We start from the raw sequence: 23898 nt of genomic DNA, 5'->3' as shown, positions 1-23898 counted from the left end.
CTCCAGGGGATCTTCCCAGCCCAGGGATCAAACCAGTGGCTCCTGCATCAGCAGGCAGATTCTTTACCTTGAGCCCTCTGAGAAGCCCTCACCCCCATATCACAGATGAGAAAACAGAGGTTCAGAGAAGTTAGGCACAATTCCCGCCATCACACAGTGAACCAGAGGGTGAGCTGTGGGGTTCACACCCTGGCCCATCTGACTCCAAAATTCCACAGCCTGCAGCTGCTGCTATCTGTGCAGCTCTTTCCTCCAACAGGTAAGTTTCCAAATGGCTGTGCCTTTTTTTTTTTTTTTGTCACACCGTGCAGCTTGCAGGGTCTTAGTTCCCTGACCAGGGATTGTACCTGCACCCTCAGCAGTGAAAGCACGAAGTCCCAACCCATGGACTGCCAGGCAAGTCCCCAGACGGCCGTACCTTTTGATCCCTGACGCCTGGTTTTAGAACTGTGCTCTCTGCTGCGGTTTTGTTGTCATTTCCATCCTTGGGGTTTCCAGAGAGCAGGGCTCTCTGCCTGACTCTGAGCCTCCTCCCGTGCCCTCAGGCGGTCCTTCTGCCCCTCCTGCCTCCCAGCTCCTCCTGAGCCAAAGCAGCTTGACCAGCCAGCCACCTGTGAGACCTCCAAGCTGAACACTCTCTGCCTGCATGAGGAAGGAGCGTGATGCAGAGGAAGACAGGCCACGTGACCTGCAGAATCTGGAGAAGGCCAGGAGCATCTCAGAGCTAGAGCTGGGTTCAGTTAATGTGACCTGGGACTGTTCTACAAGGAACTCAAACTCTGTACGGAAAACATCCTTGCAGTTTCCCAGAGCTGGGTGTGGAAGTGGTTATACAGAGAGACAGGTAAACTGGTGACAAGAAGTTGTAAGAGCAAACTGAGCCTGATTCTGCTCAGGTGGCAGGGAGGGACCCCCGGCACCACCCCTGCCCAAGGCCGCCCTGCTCCGCCAATGCCTGAGGTATGGCCAGGGCCCCTCGCACTGTCCCCCAGCCCACAGGGCTGCCTCACGCCTCTGCTCCGCAGCTGACCTGTACCTGTCCTGACCAGGCCTCCCGAGAAGAGGGCCAGCCAGTGGACAAAGATGTGGACTCTGACGTGTCACTGGGCAGGCAGGACGGGACCTCAAGGAGACCACCCCCTTTCAGACACAGACCGACCCTTTAGGAGCACTGGGCTGTCTTCTTGGGTGAGGAGGGTCTCTAGGCATGGGGGTCTCCACCCAGCTGGAGCAGGGAGGTAGGAGTGTACATGCTGCAAGCCCATGGCAGGCTGAGGGGTGCAGGCTTCCTGTATTTTTTCCCTTCAGCCGCGCCTGCCTGGCCCTCACAGAGCAGGCAGTTCACCAAGTGTGCTTTGACCTAAAATCACCTGAATCTCAAAAACGGTCGGCTCACCATTATCCTGGGAACCGCTAAGGGTAAAGGCTGCGTCTCCCTTCCTCTTGTGCCCTCTTGAGGTGCTCTGCACTGGGGCCAGCATACAGTGGGCGATTAACGTATGTCCCTGTGTCTTGGGGTCCACAGCCCTGCTGCCCCATCCCCGCCCGCACCTCTTCCACTTCCGCGAGTGCTGTGTGTTGGGAGGGGGCCGCTCTTCCTCTCAAGGGGGAACTGGTGACAGTTAATGACCACGGGGTGCCCACCAGCCACCCTCCCAAAGGCTTGTCAGGAAAGGTAGGGAGAAAAGAAGCCGACATAAAGCCAGACAGGAGTGGGCCGAGCTTCAGCCGTACCTCTGGTCTCCCGGCTTTGTTCCTTCAACCCTGATATAGAAACAGCCACGCTTGCTGGACCCTCTCCTCCCGTCCCCGTGTTTCTCTGCAGGCACGCCACCCCCTAACCCCCACCCTGGCCAGCAGCTGTCTTTCCTAATTGGTCATGTATCTTAATAACAACAGGTCCTCAAGCAGCTGTTGCTGTGGATACTGTCTGGCGGGGTGGCTCCCTGTCATTAATTTACTTGCTGGTCCTACTGGCGCTTAAGAAAGGATTAAATTAACAATGACGCTAATGAGACAGAAAGTTACACAGTGAAAGGAGGAGGAGGATTATAATTGTTGTCATTCCTGGCACAAGTTTTACATTCACACAATTCTGTTACAACCCTGCGTTGTAACAAAAGTCTTGCCCAAAGTGCCAAGAGGATTTTCATCTTTCTGTCCTCAAGTTACACTCCTTTTCCCCACAGGACGCGATTTCTGTCCCCAGAATGCACCTTGATTTTCAAGCACGTGGCGCCTGCAGGATGGAGTTTAGGCAGGACCCCCACGAGGCCACCCCTCACGCTGAGTGAAGGCACTGTGGCCCCAGGTTCAGAGAAAGGCATCTCAAACTTCCAGCTTTCTCCAGCTGGAGAACGGTTATGGATCCTGCTCATTTCTATATATACCTCGCCCTTGGCAACGGCAAAAAAAACGTGAGGAAGGGAGCTGGCCCTCAGCTCGTGGCATCGGTCACTCCCTTTCCAAATATAGAGCAGGAATGAGTGGTGGGGGGACAGGCTATAAAAGCCACAGCGGCAGCCCCCGGCACTGCTGTGGGCGGAGGAGTCTGGGCGCCCCGCACAGCTCTCTTCCGTGTGTGGCTCGGAGGATCACACCTGGCTGTGGCGAGGTTAGTTAGAGGTGGAGCTGGGTCTCCACCTCCTGCACCCACTTCCTCCTCCCTGAGGTCCCCTCGACCTTGTCTTCAAGGCCCCCCTCGGGCAGGATCCCTCTGGATGCTCCACGGACCTCGGCCCGTCAGTGTGGCCTGACGAGCCCCCTCTTGCTCTCTGATCTGTGCAGAGGCTGTGGGGTCACCGGCCCCCACCCCTACCCTCACCTTCCCCGCCTGCACTGTGTACCTGGTGACCAGGTGTCCATGATCTCAAGGCCCCGAAGGCTTGTGTCAGTTTGCCAGTTTGAGACTTCTCCCTGTTCACAGAAGTCAGAGGGGGCCTGGTCCTAGCCTGGAACCACAGGCCTTTTAGACAGAGACGCTGTCCTTCCTGCCTCGTTCTGAAAGAGAGGCACTGCATGCAGACTGAGGAGGCTGCGTTAGTGGGCTGGTGGGAGTCAGGTTTGGGGGCACCTGGGGGCTTTGACTACCTTTATGAATCACTTGTAGGTCACATCCCATCTGCTCTTCCAGCCTGTCTCCGGGGTAAGACTCTCTTTAAGTTATCAGTCCTTTCCCCTTATTTGGTTAATTCAAGACCCGATTCAGAACCGAACTACGCTATCAGGTGCCCTGAGCTTTCTTTTTGCATGTTTACCGCAGGTCTGATTTCCACGGCTGCTGCTGTCCGCTGTTGTCCTGCGGGTGTGACTCTCAGGTGAGGAAGCAGGTTGGGTCCCTTGGCTCAGAAGTCTCCAGGGTACAGTTCCTCCCACTTCCAGGGGCCTGGGGGGCAGGAGCCTGTGGAGCTTAGACCAGGACAGGGTGGATTGGAGAGGACCTTGGACTGGGACAGGGCAGGCTGGGGAGAGGGTCTTGGCAGATGCTCAAGTCAGATGCCACTTCTGTTCTCAGCACAGAGCTGAAGGAAGCGAAAGCCAGTTTCCTCGTGTGAAGAGGTGGCCACCTTGAATCGAAGCAGTCCCCAAATTCCTTAGCTGTTTGCCATTTAGCACACTCTCTTTGAAGAATGGTGTTAACTTCTGATGGTGTTTATTTTTAAATTTCCCCTTGGCAACACCTGGGCTTTTCAGAAAAGGAAACTGAGTCCCAAGCTGCCCCCTCCTTCGGGTTCCTTCACCCGGATTGGGGAGCTTGGGTGGCATCCACTCCGTGCCCTTTGCACAGAGTCGGCACAATACATGTGAATTTGATTTTTCCACGGGGGTGGATGGGAAAAATCAGATGCTCCTGGCCCACCTTGGTGGGCTCCCACGGGGGCAGGGCTGGAGTCGGGGGTAGGGGGCTGACCTGGTGGGTTCATCCTCCAGCCAACACCATGAGTAGCGACACCGAAATGGAAGTGTTCGGCATCGCCGCTCCCTTCCTCCGGAAGTCGGAAAAGGAGAGGATCGAGGCCCAGAACCAGCCCTTTGATGCCAAAACCTACTGCTTCGTGGTTGACTCTAAGGAAGAGTATGCCAAGGGGAGAATTAAGAGCACCCAGGACGGGAAGGTCACGGTGGAAACCGAAGACAACAGGGTAAGCCCCACCACTCCCTCCGCGAGCCACTGGCCCTCTGTCTGCTGCCCTGGCTGCCCGGTCGGTGCGTCTGCCCCACACCTGGCCCCCTCCACATGTGAATACCTCCCAGGTGTCCTCAGAGAAAGCAGAGTGAACCCTGGCCTCAGGTTGCACGGTGGGAGAACCGCCTGCCTGCGGCTGGCCGAAGCAAGTCACGTTCCAGCGCGTTTGTCGATGTTCAAGTCACTCTAGGTCAGCGGGAACCAGCCGTGTGTGTCCCAAAGGTGTGGGGTTGGGAGTCCAACAAGGGGACGACCTCCTTCAGAGCACTCTCCTTTGGGAGCCCAGGTTTCCTCCTGATTCTTCTGGCAATAGTATGTAAGGAAGTAAGGAAAGCAGGTCAGAGACCCTAGTGGACCACAAGCTTGACTGAAGTAGCAGCGTCCCCATATCACGAAGGCAATGAGTAGTCTGGCCCTTTCCTTTCTCCCAGGCTAGCATGGGGGTGCTGGGAGGAATTCTGGACATCCCAACTGTCTGGAACTTAGACCAGAAGAATCCAGAAATGTTCTAAGAAAGGTTCAGATAAAATGGGGGTGGGGATCCAAATGAGGGGAGTAAAGGAGATAGTATCACTGGGTTGGAGGTGAAAGAAAACAGCGTGGAAACCACCCATTGAAACCGTCTTCCAAGCCCTGAAGCTCGAGGGCAGCGCTCAGTACATTCCGGATGATGGAGTGGGGAATGGCTTCCGAAGCTGCAGGGAGCACAGAAGCTAGACCGGTGGAGGACAGTCCGAGAGGTCCAGACCCTCACCTCACTGGCGGGCTGAGGCCTGGATGGTTTTAGTGAACCCCTGCTTGAAGGCAGGTTTCCTACCACCTGGCCCAGACGCGGGGCCGGGAAAACCACCATCTGCGACCGAGGTCTCAGACAGGAAGGGGGTGAGCGGAGGGTAGGAGAGCGGAAGGTGAGCTCCACACCACGACGGGTCTGCTCCTCTCAAGGGGAGCACGAGGATGCCTGTCACCACCGCTCTGCCCAGTGGCGCCTTCCGCCCTGTAGTTCTCTGGCCCCAGAAAGGGAGTGGGGAGAGGGTTCCCTTTCACAGCGCAGGCAGGTGGGGGTGAATGGGCGAGATGCTGGGTGGGGGCTGGGAGCTGCTTTCAGGGAGCTCAGGATGACTCGGGCTGCCGGCCTGGAGGTCCATACCACCGGCCGCCTCCTCTCTGTCCCTGCCTCGGGGATGCCATCCACCTGCCGTGCCCTCTAAGTAGACGCCAACACCCATGAGCCGCTGGAACCGGATTTTGGCCCAGCCAGCATGACCCAGCTGAGGAGTTCCCACTGGCTCCTGGGCCTGCCTCCTCCTCCCTGAATCCCCTCGAGACCCTCCTCTCCTTTCTGTCATCCTTCCCTCACTTCAGACCACTGGAGACGGAAAAAACAAAAGCCTGAGTCTCAGAACCGAACCCCATTCCATCTCCTCCACCATGAGCCGCCACAGCCCCAACTCCCTCCCTGTCAGACAGGCCTTTCCTCCAGCGCCCCCTCCTTCTGATCTGGGCATGGGAGACACGCCTGTGCACAGAGAAGCCCAGGTGTGCACCGTACCCCTCCCTTGCAGACGCTGGTGGTGAAGCCAGAGGACGTGTACGCGATGAACCCCCCCAGATTCGACCGGATCGAGGACATGGCCATGCTGGCGCACCTGAGCGAGCCGGCCGTGCTGTACAACCTCAAGGGCCGCTACGCGTCGTGGATGATCTACGTCAGCGCCCGCGCCTGCGGGCTCCCGGGGCGGGGCGGGCTGCAGATGCTCCCAGGGAGATGGGCTTTACGAGCCTGCTGGATGGCATCACTGACTCAGTGGGCATGAGTCTGAGTAAACTCTGGGAGGCGGTGATGGACAGGGAGGCCTGGCGTGCTACAGTCCATGGGGTCGCAGAGTCGGACACGACTGAGTGACCGAGCTGAGCTGAGGCCATTGAACAAAAGAGGGACGAGAGTGATGGAGGATGAGAAAGTGAGAGATGAGTGGGCCCAGGAGGGGACCAGAGGAGCGGTGGGGCTGAGGCCGGGTCCTGGTGCTGTCACTCAGCAGCTGTGGATGGTCACTGCACCCCTCGGGCCTCAGCTGCCTCATCCATAGAGAGAAACCGTATCTTGCCTCCTTTACAAGTTTCTCATAAAGAAAAGTGAAATAACAAAGGGGGGCGGTTTTTATAGGCACACACCCATGTGTACATAAATATGCATATTGTATGCCCCCACAGACCTACTCGGGCCTCTTCTGCGTCACCGTCAACCCCTACAAGTGGCTGCCAGTGTACAACCCCGAGGTGGTGGAGGGCTACCGGGGCAAGAAGCGCCAGGAGGCCCCGCCCCACATCTTCTCCATCTCTGACAACGCCTATCAGTTCATGCTCACAGGTAGGTCTCCAAGGAGGAAGCCTGGAGAGGCGGGCAGGGCTCAGGGAGGCTGCAGGTCTGGAATCGGCTGCCCCTCTAGTGTGCAGCCTCCACACAACTGGGAGGTGCTTAAGAAAAAAAGAGGCCAGAAAGTTTAGGGCCTTGCAGGCCTGGGTGAGAAGCTTGGATTTAAGGCAAGCATGGGTTACTTCATGTGAAACTGGCATTTTTGTGGGCCCAAAACAAAGGCTGATAGTTTCATATGGTTCAACCTAATATGATGGGCAGCCAGTGGCTGGCTGTAAGCAGGGGCTTAACCTCTTTGATCTGTATTCTCAAGGAGAAGTCTCTTTGAGCTCCCATGTAGGACAAAACAGAGTCATTGTACGGTGAACTCTGACTGCTGGAGACGTGGAGAACTGGGAAGCTCTTTTTATTTTTATTAAAAATTTTTGATCGAAATATAATTGATTTACAATGTTGTGTTAACTTGTTTACAGCAGAGTGATTCAGATATATATATATATTCAGATTTTTTTCCATTATGGTTTATGATAGGATATTGAATACAGTTCCCTGTGTTATACAGTAGGACCTTATTTATTTTATATATAGTCGTCTGTATCCAGTCCGACTCTTTGGGACCCCGTGGACTGTAGCCTACCAGGCTCCTCTGTCCATGGGATTCCCCAGGCAAGAGTACTGGAGTGGGTTGCCATTTCCTTCTCCAAGTTTGTATCTGGTAATCCCCAAATCCTAATTTATTCCTCGCCCACCCCTCTTTCCCCTTCGGTGACCATAGGTTTGTTTCCTATGTGAGTCTGTTTCTAGTTTCCAACTAAGTTCAGTTGTATCATATAGCCACACGTGAGTGACATATGGTATTTGTCTTTCTGACTTACTTCAGTTAGTTGGTACTTTTTAGGTTCATTCATGTTGCCGCAAATGGCATTATGTCACTCCTTTTTATGGCCGAGTAATATTCCACTGTGTGTATATACCCCATCTTCTTAATCCACTCCTCTGTAGATGGACATTTAGGCTGAGAAAGTTCCTTTTATAATACCATCAACCCTATTTTATTTTTCCCTTTGGCAGATCGTGAAAACCAGTCTATTCTGATCACGTAAGTATCCAAGGTGTAGAGCGTTTTCACAGCTGTGGCTCTTTGTCCCCAGTGCAGAAGGGGAAGATGCCACTTGCTTTGTTCTGTTAGTGAGAAAGTACAGAGAACAATGTCTGTGAAGCAGAGATGGAGGGGGGACAGGCCAGAAGGCGTGTGAGGCCTCAGGAAGCCAGGGTTCCCTGTCCAGGGTGTTCAGTGGTGCCGTTCTCCCAGGGCCCTTGTCTCTCCGAATGGTCTCCTCTTTGTGGGGAGTCTCACATCTGATGTGGCTCAGGAGGCTGTTCACACTCACAGGACTCTTTTTCTCCTTCTCTCTCTTTCGATCGCTCCGAATAGTGGAGAATCCGGGGCAGGAAAGACCGTGAACACCAAAAGGGTCATCCAGTACTTTGCAACAATTGCAGCGACTGGAGACCTCGCCAAGAAGAAGGACTCCAAGATGAGGGTAAGGAGAGGAGGCAGGCTGGCTCTGCTGCTGCTGCCAACCCTTGTCTTAACTTCAGAGTGAGGAGGCAGAGGGTATGTGTGGGGTGGGAGGTGCCCGTCTCCTCAGGGAAGGAGTGCTGGCAGGGTTGAAAATCGCACGGGACAGCCGGCTCTCCTAGACGATCCAGCGCGTTGGTGATCTCACAGGACCAGATTCTGTGACTGCCAAGAAGACAAGCTCTAAGGCTCCGCTGAGAAAAGTCAGTCTGACATGCACCAGAGTCACACACACCACCTGGGGAGAACTGTAGCGTCCATTTGCCTTTCAAAACGAATATATCCCAGCAGTATGGCGTGAACACAGGTGACCTCACCACCTGGAGAATGGAGGCACTGAAGGGTTAAATGAGGTTCATGTCAAGATACCCAACCAGAGCCAAATACGACATGGCGACAGGGCTGAGTGAGGTGCTGATGACGTGGTTGGGCCCTAGGTCGGAAAGCAGGGGGCAGGGGAGGGACCAGCTGGGGAGGAGGGGCATCGGAGCTCACCCTCACACACGGCTCTTCCTGCCCTGACTCCCTGCTCCAGGGGACACTGGAAGACCAGATCATCAGTGCCAACCCACTGCTGGAGGCCTTCGGGAACGCCAAGACCGTGAGGAACGACAACTCGTCCCGCTTTGTGAGTCTGTGCTGGGTCGAGCTGGGGTGTCCGCCAAGGCCAGCAAGGAGGCACGATCCCTGCTTCCAGGAACCTGCAGTCCTGGGGTGGATAATGAAAGGAGGAGGAAACAAGTCCACAAGACACTCTGACAGTTCCCTAGCAGATGGGGCAGTAGAGGGGGCCGGGTCTCCTTTAGACAGGGCCGGCAGAGGAGCCCTCCTGGGGGGTTGCTGGCCTGTGAACCTGAGATCCACAGGGTGAGGCCGGACACAGTCGCAGAGGCAGGGAGGGGCTGGTGGAGCCGAGGGATCTCCAGGGGGTCTGAGTGGCTGGAGTGAGGCAGGTTCTACGAGATGAGGTGGGGAAGTGAGGAGGGGCAGTGGGAAGGGACCTGGAGCCTGGGGAGCATGCAGGCCAGGAGAAGGGTCTGGTTTCATTCCAGAAGTCAGGATCCTGTTAGAGGGAAGTGATATGGTTTGATTTGCATCTTGAACAGAATATGACTCTGCTGACTGGGGTGGCATGTGGAAGCAGTGTGGAACAAGGGAGTGGGGGAAGGCACAGCAAAGCAGGGAGAGAGGTGACAAGGACGCTTAACTGCAAGTTCCTGGGGGAAAGGCTCCGTTCCACTCCCCAGGTGGGCAGGAACACCTGGAGTCAGGTTACCTGGTCCCCCTTCCCCGACAGGGCAAGTTCATCCGCATCCATTTTGGTACCACGGGGAAGCTGGCCTCTGCAGATATTGAAACGTGTAAGTAGATTTCTAGGATCAGATGTTTTGGGACATTGGGGCAACAGTTTGGAAGACACTCCTGTGTTTGCGTTCCTAGATCTGCTGGAAAAGTCAAGGGTGACCTTCCAGCTGAAGGCTGAGAGAAGCTACCACATCTTCTACCAGATTCTTTCCAATAAGAAGCCTGAGCTCATAGGTGAGGATGCCCCCAGAGGGGCTGGTCTGGGGCCTGTCAGCTCTTGGGTGAGTGGACTGAAGAGAGTTGTGCCTACTCGCAGAGGAAATTTGTTTTAGAAATGGGGTGTGGCTGTTTTGACAGTGATGTGCCAATCTGAGAAATGCAATCCAATGGACAGAAAAAGAATGAGGCACGATTGCCTTCAGCTTTGGTTCAGGGAAACTGGCTGAATGACTTAGCGTTTAGTGGTCCTCTGATGCCCTCTTGTGGTCAGCCACAAAGCCAATCTTCCACCAAATGCTGGGAGGCCCACGTCAAGTCAGAGGAACTGCCAGCTGGTGGATGTCCACCGCGCTTTTCATTTGGCACCTAACAGGGGCTCCGTGCCCTTCTCTGCTCTCTGGCTATGTCTGCTCTGCATTCTGGGCCCAATCCTGGAAACAGGCTGCAGCTTTCAACAGGTTTTGGAAAAGACGACGATTCTACCAAACCATCTGGGCTTCCCTCCAGTGGCTCTCTGTGTCTTGGCCCATGCTCAGCCTGTTTTCCTGATTAATCTTTCCCAACCGACATGGATCTGTGCTGTCTGCACACAAAGCAAAAGGGTTTAAATGTTCTCTCTGGGGTTTGTACCCTGTGTGGCCGGGGTGGGTGCAGAGTCTTCCCCGGACTTTATATTCAGCTACAGTGTGAGTATGAGAGGCTGTTTAGCCCCAGGCGGGGGTATTTCCTTTGCATCCATGTGACCCCCTCTAACTGGTCATCATTGCAGAGCTGCTGCTCATCACAACCAACCCTTATGACTACCCCTTCATCAGCCAGGGCGAGATCCTGGTGGCCAGCATTGACGACGCTGAGGAGCTGCTGGCCACGGATGTAAGTAGATCAGGGAGAAGGATGTGTGTGTGGCGGGGGGCTCCTGCTCCATCACTGACGTCAGCCAGCTGACACGCTCTCCTACAATGCCAGAGCGCCATTGACATCCTGGGCTTCACCCCCGAGGAGAAGTCTGGGCTCTACAAGCTGACAGGCGCCGTGATGCACTACGGGAACATGAAGTTCAAGCAGAAGCAGCGGGAGGAGCAGGCAGAGCCGGACGGCACAGAAGGTACCCCATCACCCGCTGGGGCGTGCACTAGAGCCAGGGCCTCCCTTGAAAGTGATCAATCCTCCCCCCCTGGAGAGATGAACCTCTGCGGGGCTCAGATGCCGACAGGTTACTGCCCTGTCTGCTGAGTCACTCGAGTGGTCCTGCTTCAGACATGGTGAGGAGTGACCAGGGTTTTGTGGAACCCAGTGCTGCCTTTTCACAAAGCCCATTATATTCTCTGAGTGACTTAGTGCCCACAGGTGAACAGTTTAGAGACACATAATGTAAACACATGGAGATGAGCTGAGCTGAGCCTTGAAACATCTGGAGGATTTTCAGAGGGGTTCTTTGGCTTTGCCAGTTACCTGGGGTTTCCCTTGTAACTGGCCTTCTTTCCTGCCAGTGGCTGACAAGACAGCCTATCTGATGGGCCTGAATTCATCGGACCTCCTGAAAGCTTTATGCTTCCCCAGAGTGAAAGTTGGGAATGAGTATGTTACCAAGGGCCAGACCGTGGATCAGGTAAGTGACTGCCAGGAGGCTGGGAAGGGATGCAGGCACCCGATGCCTCCTGCCCACAGACGCAACACAGGTGCTGACCCCCACACACAGGTGCACCACGCCGTGAACGCCCTCTCCAAATCCGTCTACGAGAAGTTGTTCCTGTGGATGGTCACTCGCATCAACCAGCAGCTGGACACCAAGCTGCCGAGACAGCACTTCATTGGCGTCCTGGACATCGCAGGCTTTGAGATCTTCGAGGTTTGCATTCCTGATATTCAGGTGGCTCTATCTGGGGGCTGGCTGGTTCTCAGGATCGCAGGCAAGATGTCCAGGCAGCCACTTGTCACCCCATATCACATCTGGAAGGGCACTAGATGGAGCGTGGGTCAGGTAGAAGTGTGTACACCCGTTAGAGCATGTTGTCAATGTCTCCCAGGTATAAGACTTGCAGGTGAATAAAAGATGAGCTTGTAGTTTGTAAATGATGACAAGAAGTATGTAAGTACGCAGAAGACCAACTATAGATAAAACAAACTGTGGTCAGGGTCCAGGAGAGGCCCAGGCCGTGGACTTAGGAGACGGAGAGGTATCTTCTAGCTTGAGTTCCAGAGAAAACCCTAAGATGTGATGTGAGCTGAGCCCAAGAATGTGACCACACCTGAAAGCATAGCTGAGCTGCTGGGAGGCCAAGACAAGGAGAAAGAAGAAGGTTGGTGGGTCTTTTAACTTTGAAAGCAGTCTAACCTTCCGTGTGGACATTATGTTTTTGATGTTAGTATAACAGCCTGGAGCAGCTGTGCATCAACTTCACCAACGAGAAACTGCAACAGTTTTTCAACCACCACATGTTCGTGCTGGAGCAGGAGGAGTACAAGAAGGAAGGCATCGAGTGGACGTTCATCGACTTCGGGATGGACCTGGCCGCCTGCATCGAGCTCATTGAGAAGGTACCTGCCATGTGTGCTTGGTAACCGCCCCTCACAGGCCTGATGCTTGTCATTGCAGCTCACACCCACTCACCCCGTGTGCGCTCTGCCTTGGTCCAGCCTATGGGCATCTTCTCCATCCTGGAAGAGGAGTGCATGTTCCCCAAGGCCACAGACACCTCCTTCAAGAACAAGCTGTATGACCAGCACCTGGGCAAGTCTGCCAACTTCCAGAAGCCCAAGGTGCTCAAGGGCAGAGCCGAGGCCCACTTCTCCCTGGTGCACTACGCGGGCACCGTGGACTACAGTGTCTCGGGCTGGCTGGAGAAGAACAAGGACCCCCTGAACGAGACGGTGGTTGGGCTGTACCAGAAGTCCTCCAACAGGCTCCTGGCACACCTCTATGCCACCTTCACCACTGCGGACGGTAACAGACTCCCAGGCTGCCTCGAATCCACCCTTCTCCCCCAGCTCAACCCACAAAGGAAACAGTTCTGGAGGCCTGCTAACACCACACACCATCTTTTCTTTCAGCTGACAGCGGAAAGAAGAAAGTTGCCAAGAAAAAGGGTTCTTCCTTCCAAACCGTCTCTGCCCTTTTCAGGGTAAGAAAGATAGAAGTTTATTTGCTTGTAATGGGCTTAAGTCATCTCAAAATGAGCAACGGAGAGATGCTGAACTTGGTTTATTCAAGAATAGTGATGTGGTCTTAATCTGCTTACTGTCACTTAGGAGAGTGGTGGTATACATAGATGAGTGCTAACAATTGCAGGACCAGAATTTAACCCCCACCTTACACGCAACTGGCCGGGTTGCCTGGGAGGCGAGTCCTCAGCATGAACTTTCTGACTTGCCTGAAGGACACAGGCAGTAGCGTCTCATGTGCCCAGTGGAGCCAGATAGTGCCCCCGAGTTAACTCAGCAGGTGTCCTGTACTTGGCTGGTCTCTGGCTCACTGTGAAGCAAGACTGTCATATCAGTGACTTGCCTACACTTCTTGCCAAATGGACTATTGAAAGGCCTTTTGAAAAGAGTTAAATAAGACCTTTATTAGAATTCACAAGAAGTTTAAAATACCTTTTTTTGTTACACTGTATCTCTGTGTCTGTGAAAGCCTACAGTCTGCTCACTGTCAAATTGAATCTTTCTCTTTTAGGAAAACCTGAACAAGTTGATGTCAAATTTAAGAACAACACACCCTCACTTTGTGCGCTGTATAATTCCCAACGAGACCAAAACCCCAGGTAAGACGCCCGCCGGCTCTGGAGGCGGTGAGGTCAGGTTTCAGGAGTCTGTGCGAAGCTGGCGCTGCTTCTCTCCTCAGGTGCCATGGAGCACAGCCTGGTCCTGCACCAGCTGCGCTGTAATGGGGTGCTGGAGGGCATCCGCATCTGCAGAAAGGGCTTCCCCAACAGGATCCTCTACGGGGACTTCAAACAGAGGTGCGTAGTAAGAGGGCTTCCCCAGCAGATCAGCGGTCAAGAACCTGCCTGCCCATGCTGGAGACCCGGGTTTCATCCCTGGGTCAGGAAGATCCCCTGGAGAAGGGCATGGCAACCCACTCCAGTATTCTTGCCTGGAGAATTCCATGCACAGAGGAGCCTGGCAGGCTGCAATCTGTGGTGTTACAAAGAGTTGGACATGACTTAGCTACTGAACATGCATATGTAATAGAAATGTTCCATTTGTTTCTTGAGGAGCTGTGTAAATGCTAGAATTTGAGAGGGAAAAACACTGAACAGCTGTGGACTCCATGTAAAATGATTTAACCACCACCTGGTCAAGGTATACATGCTTCTTTCTCCCACACTTTCTTAGGGCCTTTTCCGATACACCACGTGGCAGAAAAGGACGTGGCAAAGAAGAGTTAGGAGGCCTAGATTTCAGGCCACTGTTTGCCCTGTGACCAAGGGCGAGTTTCCTTTCCTCTCAGGACCTTGGCCTTCTTGCCTCTTGGAAGAGAGGCCTGAACTGGTTTCCAAAGTTCACGTCTTTGCTAATAGCCTATGATGTTTCTGTGTCCACATGGCAGATACCGAGTGCTTAATGCCAGTGCCATCCCCGAAGGGCAGTTCATCGACAGTAAGAAGGCGTGTGAAAAGCTGCTGGCATCCATCGATATCGACCACACTCAGTACAAGTTTGGACACACCAAGGTACTATGTCAGTTCCAACAGATGCTGGCCTATGGTCCCTGACAGACTCTTCCAGAAAACTGACCCAGGGCATCTCTCTCCCCTCAAGGTGTTCTTCAAGGCTGGCTTGCTGGGAACCCTGGAGGAAATGAGGGATGACCGCCTGGCCAAGCTGATCACCCGGACGCAGGCCGTGTGCAGAGGGTTCCTCATGCGTGTGGAATTCCAGAAGATGGTGCAGAGAAGGTCGAGCGGGGTCTGTGCTCAGATCTGAGCTCTTTGGGAGAAGTGGGGAGTCTCTCTTAGAAACAGCTGATGTTTTGTTTTCAGGGAGTCCATCTTCTGCATCCAATACAACATTCGAGCCTTCATGAACGTCAAGCACTGGCCCTGGATGAAACTCTTTTTCAAAATCAAGCCCCTTCTCAAGAGTGCAGAGACAGAGAAGGAGATGGCCACCATGAAGGAAGAGTTCCAGAAAACCAAGGATGAACTGGCCAAGTCAGAGGCCAAGAGGAAGGAACTGGAAGAAAAGCTGGTGACTCTAGTGCAAGAGAAGAATGACCTGCAGCTGCAAGTGCAAGCTGTGCGTGCCTAGGAATTCAGATTTTTTTCTCCTAGATTTGATTATCTGAGAAAACTGGACCTGGGGTGGGATTTTTGCTTGTCACTGGGTATGTTTCATAAAGGATTCCATTTATAACAAAATACTTTGTTATTGTTCACTTGCTGAGTTGTGTCTAACTCTCTGGGTCTCCATGGATTGCAACATGCCAGGCTCCTCTGTCCTTTACTATCTTCTGGAGTTTGTTCAAATTCACTCATTCAACAAAATACTGGAATGTCACAAACTTTACCTTTAAACCATTAAAGGAAATCATGATTCTCATTTTTTTTTAAAGGAAAGTGAAAACCTGTTGGATGCAGAGGAAAGATGTGATCAGCTGATTAAAGCCAAGTTCCAGCTGGAGGCTAAGATCAAGGAAGTGACAGAGAGAGCTGAGGATGAGGAAGAGATGAATGCTGAGCTGACGGCCAAGAAGAGGAAACTGGAGGATGAATGTTCGGAACTGAAGAAAGACATCGATGACCTTGAGCTGACCCTGGCCAAGGTTGAGAAGGAGAAACACGCCACGGAGAATAAGGTACACCCTTGTGGGTCTTTCCACTGCTATGGTCAGTACAAACCCAACTTGATATTTTCTTATAATTGCTTGTGGCATCTTCCTAGGTTAAAAACCTCACTGAAGAACTTGCCGGGTTGGATGAAACCATTGCAAAGTTAACCAGAGAGAAGAAGGCCCTCCAGGAGGCCCATCAGCAGACCCTGGATGACCTGCAGGCAGAAGAGGACAAAGTCAGTTCTTTGAGCAAAATCAAGAGCAAACTGGAACAGCAGGTGGATGATGTGAGTGAAGGATGCCAATTGGGAGGCCTGGGTTGGGGCAGGAAGAGCCCCTGGGGCACCCATGGTGCAAAGCATTTGTTCTTAAAAGGAGATGGTGCCTTTTGCAGCTGGAAAGCTCCCTGGAACAAGAAAAGAAGCTCCGTGTAGACCTGGAAAGGAACAAAAGGAAGCTGGAGGGAGACCTGAAGCTCGCCCAGGAGTCCATCCTGGATCTGGAGAACGACAAGCAGCAGCTGGATGAGCGGCTCAAGAAGTGCGCCCTGACACCGCTGTGCTCAGGTTTCCCGTGCCCGGCCGGGTGTCTGGTCCTCACATGCCCTGCATTTCCCTTCACAGGAAAGATTTTGAGTACTGTCAACTGCAAAGCAAAGTGGAAGATGAGCAGACTCTGGGCCTGCAGTTTCAGAAGAAAATCAAAGAGCTACAGGTAGGGGGCGCTTGGGACTCTGCTTTCACGCTCGGTCACACATGGTGAGCTGGCGTGTCTGCTGTGCATTATCAGAGCAAGGGGCAGGACCGTGGGCCTCGTCTGTCCAGGCTGACAGTAGCAATGAACAGTTTTTCCACAATTTAAACAAAACACATAATTGAAGTATTTCATATCAACCCATAGTCATAGTGGAGGATACTCATTATCAGCCGCTGCAGGAAAGGCTCATGTCAGGGGAAACTCAGTCTTGGGAGCAGCCCAAGACTTGGCTGGTCTAATGGGAGGGGAAACTAGCCTGTTCTTGACACTGGGAGTCAGATGGCCTGCCCGCACAGGCCCGGATCGAGGAGCTGGAAGAAGAGATCGAGGCCGAGAGGGCGACCCGCGCCAAGACGGAGAAGCAGCGCAGCGACTACGCCCGGGAGCTGGAGGAGCTGAGCGAGCGACTGGAGGAGGCGGGGGGCGTCACGTCCACCCAGATAGAGCTGAACAAGAAGCGGGAGGCCGAGTTCCTGAAGCTGCGCCGGGACCTGGAGGAGGCCACCCTGCAGCACGAGGCCATGGTGGCTGCTCTTCGCAAGAAGCACGCGGACAGCGTGGCCGAGCTGGGGGAGCAGATCGACAACCTGCAGAGGGTCAAGCAGAAGCTGGAGAAGGAGAAGAGCGAGTTCAAGCTGGAGCTCGACGACCTGGGCAGCAACGTGGAGAGCGTGTCCAAGTCTAAGGTTCGGGGGTGGGAGGCAGGGGGCTCCCACCATTGCCCCTCCACACCTAAGCACTGACTCAGTTCTCTCCCCTTCTGTACCCTGCAGGCAAATCTGGAGAAAATTTGCCGCACCCTGGAGGACCAGTTAAGCGAGGCCCGGGGCAAGAACGAGGAGATTCAGAGGAGCCTGAGTGAACTGAGCACCCAGAAGTCCCGGCTGCAGACAGAGGCTGGTGAGCGCTGGGGAACGGGAGGGGCGGCACCTTCTGGACACCCACCTGGGACAGCAGGTCAAAACCAAAGGCAGGATTTGTTTGGGGAGGACTTCTAGGGAAGCAGACTTTTGGGAGAGAGGCAATCAGAATAACCTACGAAAGGCCATTCAGAGTGCCCTGGAGGAGGTGAGCACTGAGAGTCCAGTAAGGAGAGAGGAGTGAGGAGGGGCCCGGAACACCCCCTGCTCCCCGAGCACCCTCGAGACGTTTGCCACCAGGGTGTGCAGGGTCTCACCAGGGTGTGCACTGAGCTTCCTTGTCCTGGACACATGCCTTCACCCCCAGATCTCAGCACAGTGCCTTACACACAGTAGGAATGTGTGAGTGAATGAACAGACAGATGAAATAAAAATGTTTCCCTTCTGGACACAGGTGAGCTGAGTCGTCAGTTGGAGGAAAAGGAGAGCACAGTATCGCAGCTTTCCAGGAGCAAGCAAGCATTTACCCAGCAAATAGAAGAGCTCAAGAGGCAGTTAGAGGAAGAGAGCAAGGTACATAGCTGAGGGAATGCTCCCCGATCTAACCTCTGCGCACCACCTACAGAAACAAAAGGCAACTTTATTCATAGGTGATGACAGCGGGAACACATCTGGACTGCATCACGCACACAGCCTGAAACATTCACGCACTGGGCCTCTCCTCTCTCCTGACTTCCGCAGGCCAAGAGCGCGCTGGCCCATGCCCTGCAGTCAGCCCGCCACGACTGTGACCTGCTGCGGGAACAGTACGAGGAGGAGCAGGAAGCCAAGGCTGAGCTGCAGAGGGCACTGTCCAAGGCCAACAGCGAGGTGGCCCAGTGGAGGACCAAGTACGAGACGGACGCCATCCAGCGCACGGAGGAGCTGGAGGAGGCCAAGTACGTAACTCTGTCTTCAGAAGAACCAGCACTTCTAAATGATCAAATGACAGAGAGCACTGACATTAGCACTGCTGGAGAATGAATGTTACCGTCTTTTAAGGCAGTTCTGTGCCAGCAGAGGACTTGTGTGAGCACATTTCATGGAGACAAACGACTGTGATCTTGGTTACAGGCAGGCAGGCTACTAATCACTGATTTTTAGCAGACAGGAGGTTCTCCTGGGCTTATGAAAGGAAAGCTGTTTGAATCACATAGGTTTTAGTGATTCCAGCTAGATGAATAGTGATGTTCAAGGACTGAAGCTTAAACAGCATCTGCTTCTCATTTGTTTTAAGGAAAAAGCTGGCTCAGCGCCTCCAAGATTCCGAGGAGCAGGTGGAGGCGGTGAACGCGAAGTGTGCATCCCTGGAGAAGACCAAGCAGAGGCTGCAAGCGGAGGTGGAGGACCTGATGGTCGACGTGGACAGAGCCAACTCCCTGGCTACTGCCCTGGACAAAAAGCAGAGGAATTTTGACAAGGTGCGGGGTGGGTGCAGGAGGTGGTGCTCCAGTCCTGACTGCCCTAGGAGCAGTGAGACCTGGGGCGAGCCCCTAAAACCAAAGGGGAGTGGGATGCAGGTGGGGGTCCCCTTCAAACACTTCAGTGGAGACAAGCCACCTCCTCCAGTGTCGTCTAGCCCCAAGCATTCTTGGTCCCCAACATGGCTGGTTGTCTGGGTGGCTGATGTGGAAATCTAATTCGGGTCCTAGTGGGAGGGTTTCTGGCAGCCTCTCCTTCAGTATGACAAGTAAGGTTGATCTGAACGGAGGTTTTAATGAAATATTTAGAAGTGCAGGGCCATTTTCGTAGTAGGGAAAGTAGGCCCAGCTAATTCCTTCCCAAAGGGTCCACTTGCTTTTTGGAGATGGCAGTTACTGTTGACCAGTGACTGACCTTGAATTGATTAATGGAATGAAATCATGGTTAGTCAACAGTCAGGAACAAGCGACACAGCCAAGGGGACCCCGATTCTCAGAGTGTTTACACTCATGGGGTTCCTGAGATAGAAGCTGGAGGTGAAGGGTCATGAACAGAGGTGCCTTTCTCCCCGGCATTGCAGGTGCTTGCTGAGTGGAAAACCAAGTGTGAGGAGAGCCAGGCGGAGCTGGAGGCATCTCTGAAGGAGTCCCGCTCCTTGAGCACCGAGCTCTTCAAACTGAAAAATGCCTATGAAGAAGCCTTAGATCAACTTGAAACTGTGAAACGAGAAAATAAGAATTTGGAGCGTAAGCAGTTTGTGTGAAATCCCCCTTCACGCTATCGCCAGAGTGTGAGGCTGTAGGAGTGTGACTTCAGGGACCCAACCTCATCTGCGTGTCTGTTAGCGCAGGCACAGGAAGCATTCCACACCCAAGGGCTTGTTTCCGAGCCTCTCTATGTCCAGTATCTTATCTCCAGCAAGCAGCATCCTTAGAGCTTGACAAACTAGTTAAGAGCATCCGGCTAGTGCTTCCTCTGTGTCGAAACCTGTGCGGAAGTTTAAGAGCAATCAAACTTCTCTCTTCACAGAGGAGATAGCAGATCTCACGGAGCAAATCGCTGAAAGTGGTAAAACCATCCATGAACTGGAAAAATCAAGGAAACAGATCGAGCTGGAAAAGGCTGATATTCAGCTGGCTCTGGAGGAAGCAGAGGTGAGCAGAATGCCAGGGAGGCAGTAAGGCAGCAGCTGCTGTGACGGTGGGGCTCCAGCCTGGCCCCACTCGAGGTCTGCAGAGTCACAGTCCTCATGTTGGTTCTTTTCCTAGCAAACTACGTGGACGAATACCTGTGAATACCTGCGAATAATCTTGAAATTACTGGAGAAAATCACTACGTTAAAATAGGTCTAAAAATGAGATTTTACAAAAGGCTGAGATGAATTTAAAATATCTATAGTCTCTTAAGTGCCTAAGAAATATGATCTAAATGTTACTGTTGTTTCATAGTATAATAAAAACAAACTGCAATGAAATATTTTATTCCTGCACTGAAGGTAAGTTAGGGATTTTTTAAAAAAGAGTTTTGAATATTATTGAGTTAGTTACAAATATTCCATTGGAGTTTTCTTACCCCAGAGAGGAATGTAGCAGGCTCTGTCCCATCACTGGTATCATTTCTGTTTTGTTTTTGTTCTTCAAAGGCCGCCCTTGAACATGAAGAGGCCAAGATCCTCCGAATCCAGCTCGAACTGACACAAGTGAAATCAGAAATCGATAGAAAGATGGCCGAAAAAGATGAAGAGATGGAACAGCTGAAAAGGAACTACCAGAGAACAGTAGAGACGATGCAGAGTGCCCTGGACGCTGAGGTGCGGAGCCGGAACGAGGCCATCAGGGTCAAGAAGAAGATGGAGGGGGACCTGAACGAAATCGAGATCCAGCTGAGCCATGCCAACCGCCAGGCCGCGGAGACCGTCAGACACCTCCGGAGTGTCCAGGGGCAGCTGAAGGTGTGTGGGCTCCCTGGAGGGGAACCTCTCCATCCTCAGACACGCACAGCAATGGGCTGGCCTCAGGGTCCTCTGGCCTCAACTTCACGCAGACGCTTCCATTACTGTCTGGCCAGGATACCCAGCTCCACCTGGATGATGCTCTCCGGGGCCAGGAGGACCTGAAGGAGCAGCTGGCGATCGTGGAGCGCAGAGCCAACCTGCTGCAGGCTGAGGTGGAGGAGCTGCGGGCCACCCTGGAGCAGACGGAGAGGAGCAGGAAGATCGCAGAGCAGGAGCTCCTGGATGCCAGTGAGCGCGTCCAGCTCCTGCACACCCAGGTGAGTGGAGGGGAGGCGGGCCGGGTCCTGGCCTTGGACGTGCCAGGTGGTAACCCTGCTCCTCCCGCCGCAGAACACCAGCCTCATCCACACCAAGAAGAAGCTGGAGACGGACCTCACGCAGCTCCAGAGTGAGGTCGAGGATGCCAGCAGGGACGCGAGGAACGCTGAAGAGAAAGCGAAGAAGGCCATCACCGACGTGAGGCCCCTCCCTGCCCTGCACTTCATCCAGGCCCTCTCTCTCCAGCCCTGAGCTGGTTCCCATCAGACGGAGTGGGGCCTCCCCAGGGCACATGTTGGGTGAACTCTGCTCTAGAAGCACTCCCCCGACCCCCAGAACTCAGCGTGTGCCCTCCCACACATTAATAAGGGGGGCATGAAAAATAACAGGAGTGTGGATGAGAAAGACCGGAAGGAATTCTGTTCATGTCTTGTGCCCTGGGAGAGGTATGCTCTTCTTCTCTTCTATTCATGGCTGATTCCAAATATGAAAACGAGACACCCCCCACCCCCCCGCCTTGTTTGGACCATACCTAACAGTCAGGTCCCCTCACAGAAAGCCCGCTTCCCGCCCCAGCACCCACCTTCCTGCTCCAGAGGCCTGTCCCTGGACGCGCGGTTCCCACAGCGCCACCTGCTGCTGGTGGGGAGCACTACCCCGCGATTATTCGCGCCCTGCACCGTCCGCACCTCCAGTTCCCTTAGCCTCCCGACTCCACACCTGTGACGCTGGGTTATAGACTCAGAGTTCTATAACTCACGGGTTGGTAATGAAAGAAGGGATTTCCTTGGGGTAGGGAGGTCCCGAAGGGGCCAGTTTAAGAAAGGGAAGAAACCATTTCCCATGCAGCCCTTGGAGGTTTCACTGTCCGGCTTACATGCCTGGTACAGTTCTTCCCAGAGTCCATGGTGGTGTGGTGGGCTCAGGCATCATGACACCTGTGCCCTTTGTCAGCAGCATGGCTCTAGTCCTCCGGGTCCCCAGATTTTGACAGTTCCAAGCACCTGACCTTTGTTTACATCTCAGTGGGATGTGCTTTTCAGGCGGCCATGATGGCCGAGGAACTGAAGAAGGAGCAGGACACCAGCGCCCACCTGGAGCGGATGAAGAAGAACCTGGAGCAGACGGTGAAGGATCTGCAGCACCGCCTGGACGAGGCTGAGCAGCTGGCCCTGAAGGGCGGGAAGAAGCAGATCCAGAAGCTGGAGACGCGGGTACTTGGGGGAGGGACCCCAGCATAATATGCGGAGCTTTCCAGCCTGCCCTGGTCATGCTCCATCTAGCCCCAGACTAATTTCCCAAGTGCTCCCCCAGATCCGAGAGCTGGAGTCTGAGCTTGAGGGGGAGCAGAAGAAGAACACTGAGTCTGTCAAGGGCCTGAGGAAGTATGAGCGGCGGGTCAAGGAGTTAACTTACCAGGCAAGTGGAAGGAAACCCCAGGGACATTTCCTCTGTAATGCGGAACCTCACCCTGGGTCCTCTCTGAAAACAGGGAGAAACTCTTTAGCCCAGGCACTGGGACCTTTTGCGTCCCTGTCCCCTCCTGGTGACCTGCCATCCCATGTTCTCTCTTGAAGAGTGAAGAGGACAGGAAGAATGTGCTGAGATTACAGGATCTGGTGGACAAACTTCAAGTGAAGGTCAAGTCCTACAAGAGGCAGGCGGAGGAGGCTGTAAGTCAGCACGACCCCAGGGCGACAACCCACCCTGCTTATGCCCGGGAGCTCCAGAGAGGAGCTCACTGCTCATACCCACTTGACTCTCTTTTAGGATGAACAAGCCAACGCTCATCTCACCAAGTTCCGAAAAGCTCAGCATGAGCTGGAGGAGGCTGAAGAACGGGCCGATATTGCTGAATCTCAAGTCAATAAGCTGCGAGCGAAGACCCGAGACTTCACCTCCAGCCGGGTAGGTGATCCTGAGGCACTGGGTGGGGAGGACGAGGAGGGGAGGTGTGGCTCCCGGGGAGGAAGCCCCCCGAGATGGAGACATTTTTGAGATGAACGGGACCCTGGAGCACCATCGACTTTAGAACTGGTCCGTCTGGGATTTGCTTAGAGCCACACAGCTGAGAAGAGCCCGGCTAAACCCAGGTCTGTGAGTCCCAATAAAACACTGTCCTGAAGAGCAGGGAGAGGTCCCTCCGTGGGAACGGAGCTCTCGGGCGCCCTCTGCTGCCGGCCTCCGTCGCCGCACTCACCGCGTGTAAGTCCCTAAGTGGAGGTCGCTCAGTTGTGTCTGACTCTTTGTGACCCCATGGACTGTAGCCCACAAGGTTCCTCTGTCCATGGGATTCTCCAGGCAAGAACACTGGAGTGGGTAGCCATTCCCTTCTCCAGGGGCTCTTCTCAACTCAGGGATCGAACCCAGGTCTCCTGCATTGCAGGTGGATTCTTTACCGTCTGAGACACTAGGGAAGACCACCCCTGGGCTGTTCTGAGGACCAGGCTCTCAGGCCTGGGGTGACGGCCACCACCTAGACAGTCGTGTATCCATTTGCCTGCGATCCAAGGAGTACCCCGCGTCCTCTGAGACAGACAAGCAAGCAACCGCATGCTTGCGGGGAGGGGAAGCAGCCGTAAGAGAGGCTCTGCTTACATAACCAGAAATGTCCATTTTCTCCCCAGATGGTGGTCCACGAGAGTGAAGAGTGAGCCCCCTTCTCTGCAACAGGATAGAAAATATGCAAAATGTGTATTTTCATGGTTCCTGATTCTGCTACTTTTCATGTGACTGCTTTTCACATGCAATAAACTTTGTTTTCAGTTTGGGGCTGTTTCGTTGTATTTGTTTTCTCTTCCCAGTGTGGAAATGGTTCACTGGTGATATTTATGCCCAATGTGGAAATCTCAGCAGATGGCTTGATAAAGCTATTCCGCATATTTTCTGGGGTGTGTATGTGGGGACAGGGAGAGATTGCTTTTGGTTTACATTTGAGATATTAGGTTAACCACTGCTCTGGCAGGAGAAGGGGGAGTTTGTCCAAAGAGTCATCCCCCAGTACAACATGAGGGACGCATGAAGGCTTGGTTCAGGAAAGCCCTGTCTCAAATTGAACTGGGTTATAAGGCAGGGGCTAGAGTCCCCCTACACCCTCTCAGGGAACT

The 23898-nt window shown here is 53.7% G+C and overlaps 1 protein-coding gene across 1 annotated transcript; it reads left to right on the top strand.

The window, feature by feature from the left end:
* The first annotated feature begins 3288 nt into the window (after nt 1–3288).
* LOC128065208 (myosin-3) lies at nt 3289–23469 on the top strand. Its single transcript, XM_052658348.1, has 40 exons — nt 3289–3317; nt 3931–4142; nt 5752–5895; nt 6401–6557; nt 7635–7662; nt 7999–8107; nt 8681–8773; nt 9443–9506; nt 9586–9684; nt 10439–10542; nt 10636–10774; nt 11160–11278; nt 11369–11518; nt 12037–12207; nt 12307–12613; nt 12721–12791; nt 13343–13430; nt 13511–13628; nt 14219–14342; nt 14431–14567; nt 14652–14907; nt 15224–15466; nt 15553–15729; nt 15837–15982; nt 16066–16156; nt 16495–16884; nt 16972–17098; nt 17513–17631; nt 17800–17996; nt 18335–18518; nt 19100–19265; nt 19549–19673; nt 20162–20470; nt 20587–20790; nt 20864–20989; nt 21835–22005; nt 22106–22210; nt 22369–22464; nt 22562–22699; nt 23419–23469. Exons 2-40 carry the CDS (start codon nt 3939–3941, stop codon nt 23443–23445), a joined length of 5823 nt encoding a protein of 1940 aa, XP_052514308.1. The 5' UTR covers nt 3289–3317; nt 3931–3938; the 3' UTR covers nt 23446–23469.
* Nucleotides 23470–23898: the final 429 nt, after the last annotated feature.

Source organism: Budorcas taxicolor, chromosome 19 (genome assembly GCF_023091745.1).
Source record: "Budorcas taxicolor isolate Tak-1 chromosome 19, Takin1.1, whole genome shotgun sequence".
Lineage (NCBI taxonomy): Eukaryota > Metazoa > Chordata > Mammalia > Artiodactyla > Bovidae > Budorcas > Budorcas taxicolor.
The sequence above is the reverse complement of the archived record's forward strand: the minus strand, read 5'-3'. Positions and strand labels throughout refer to the sequence as shown.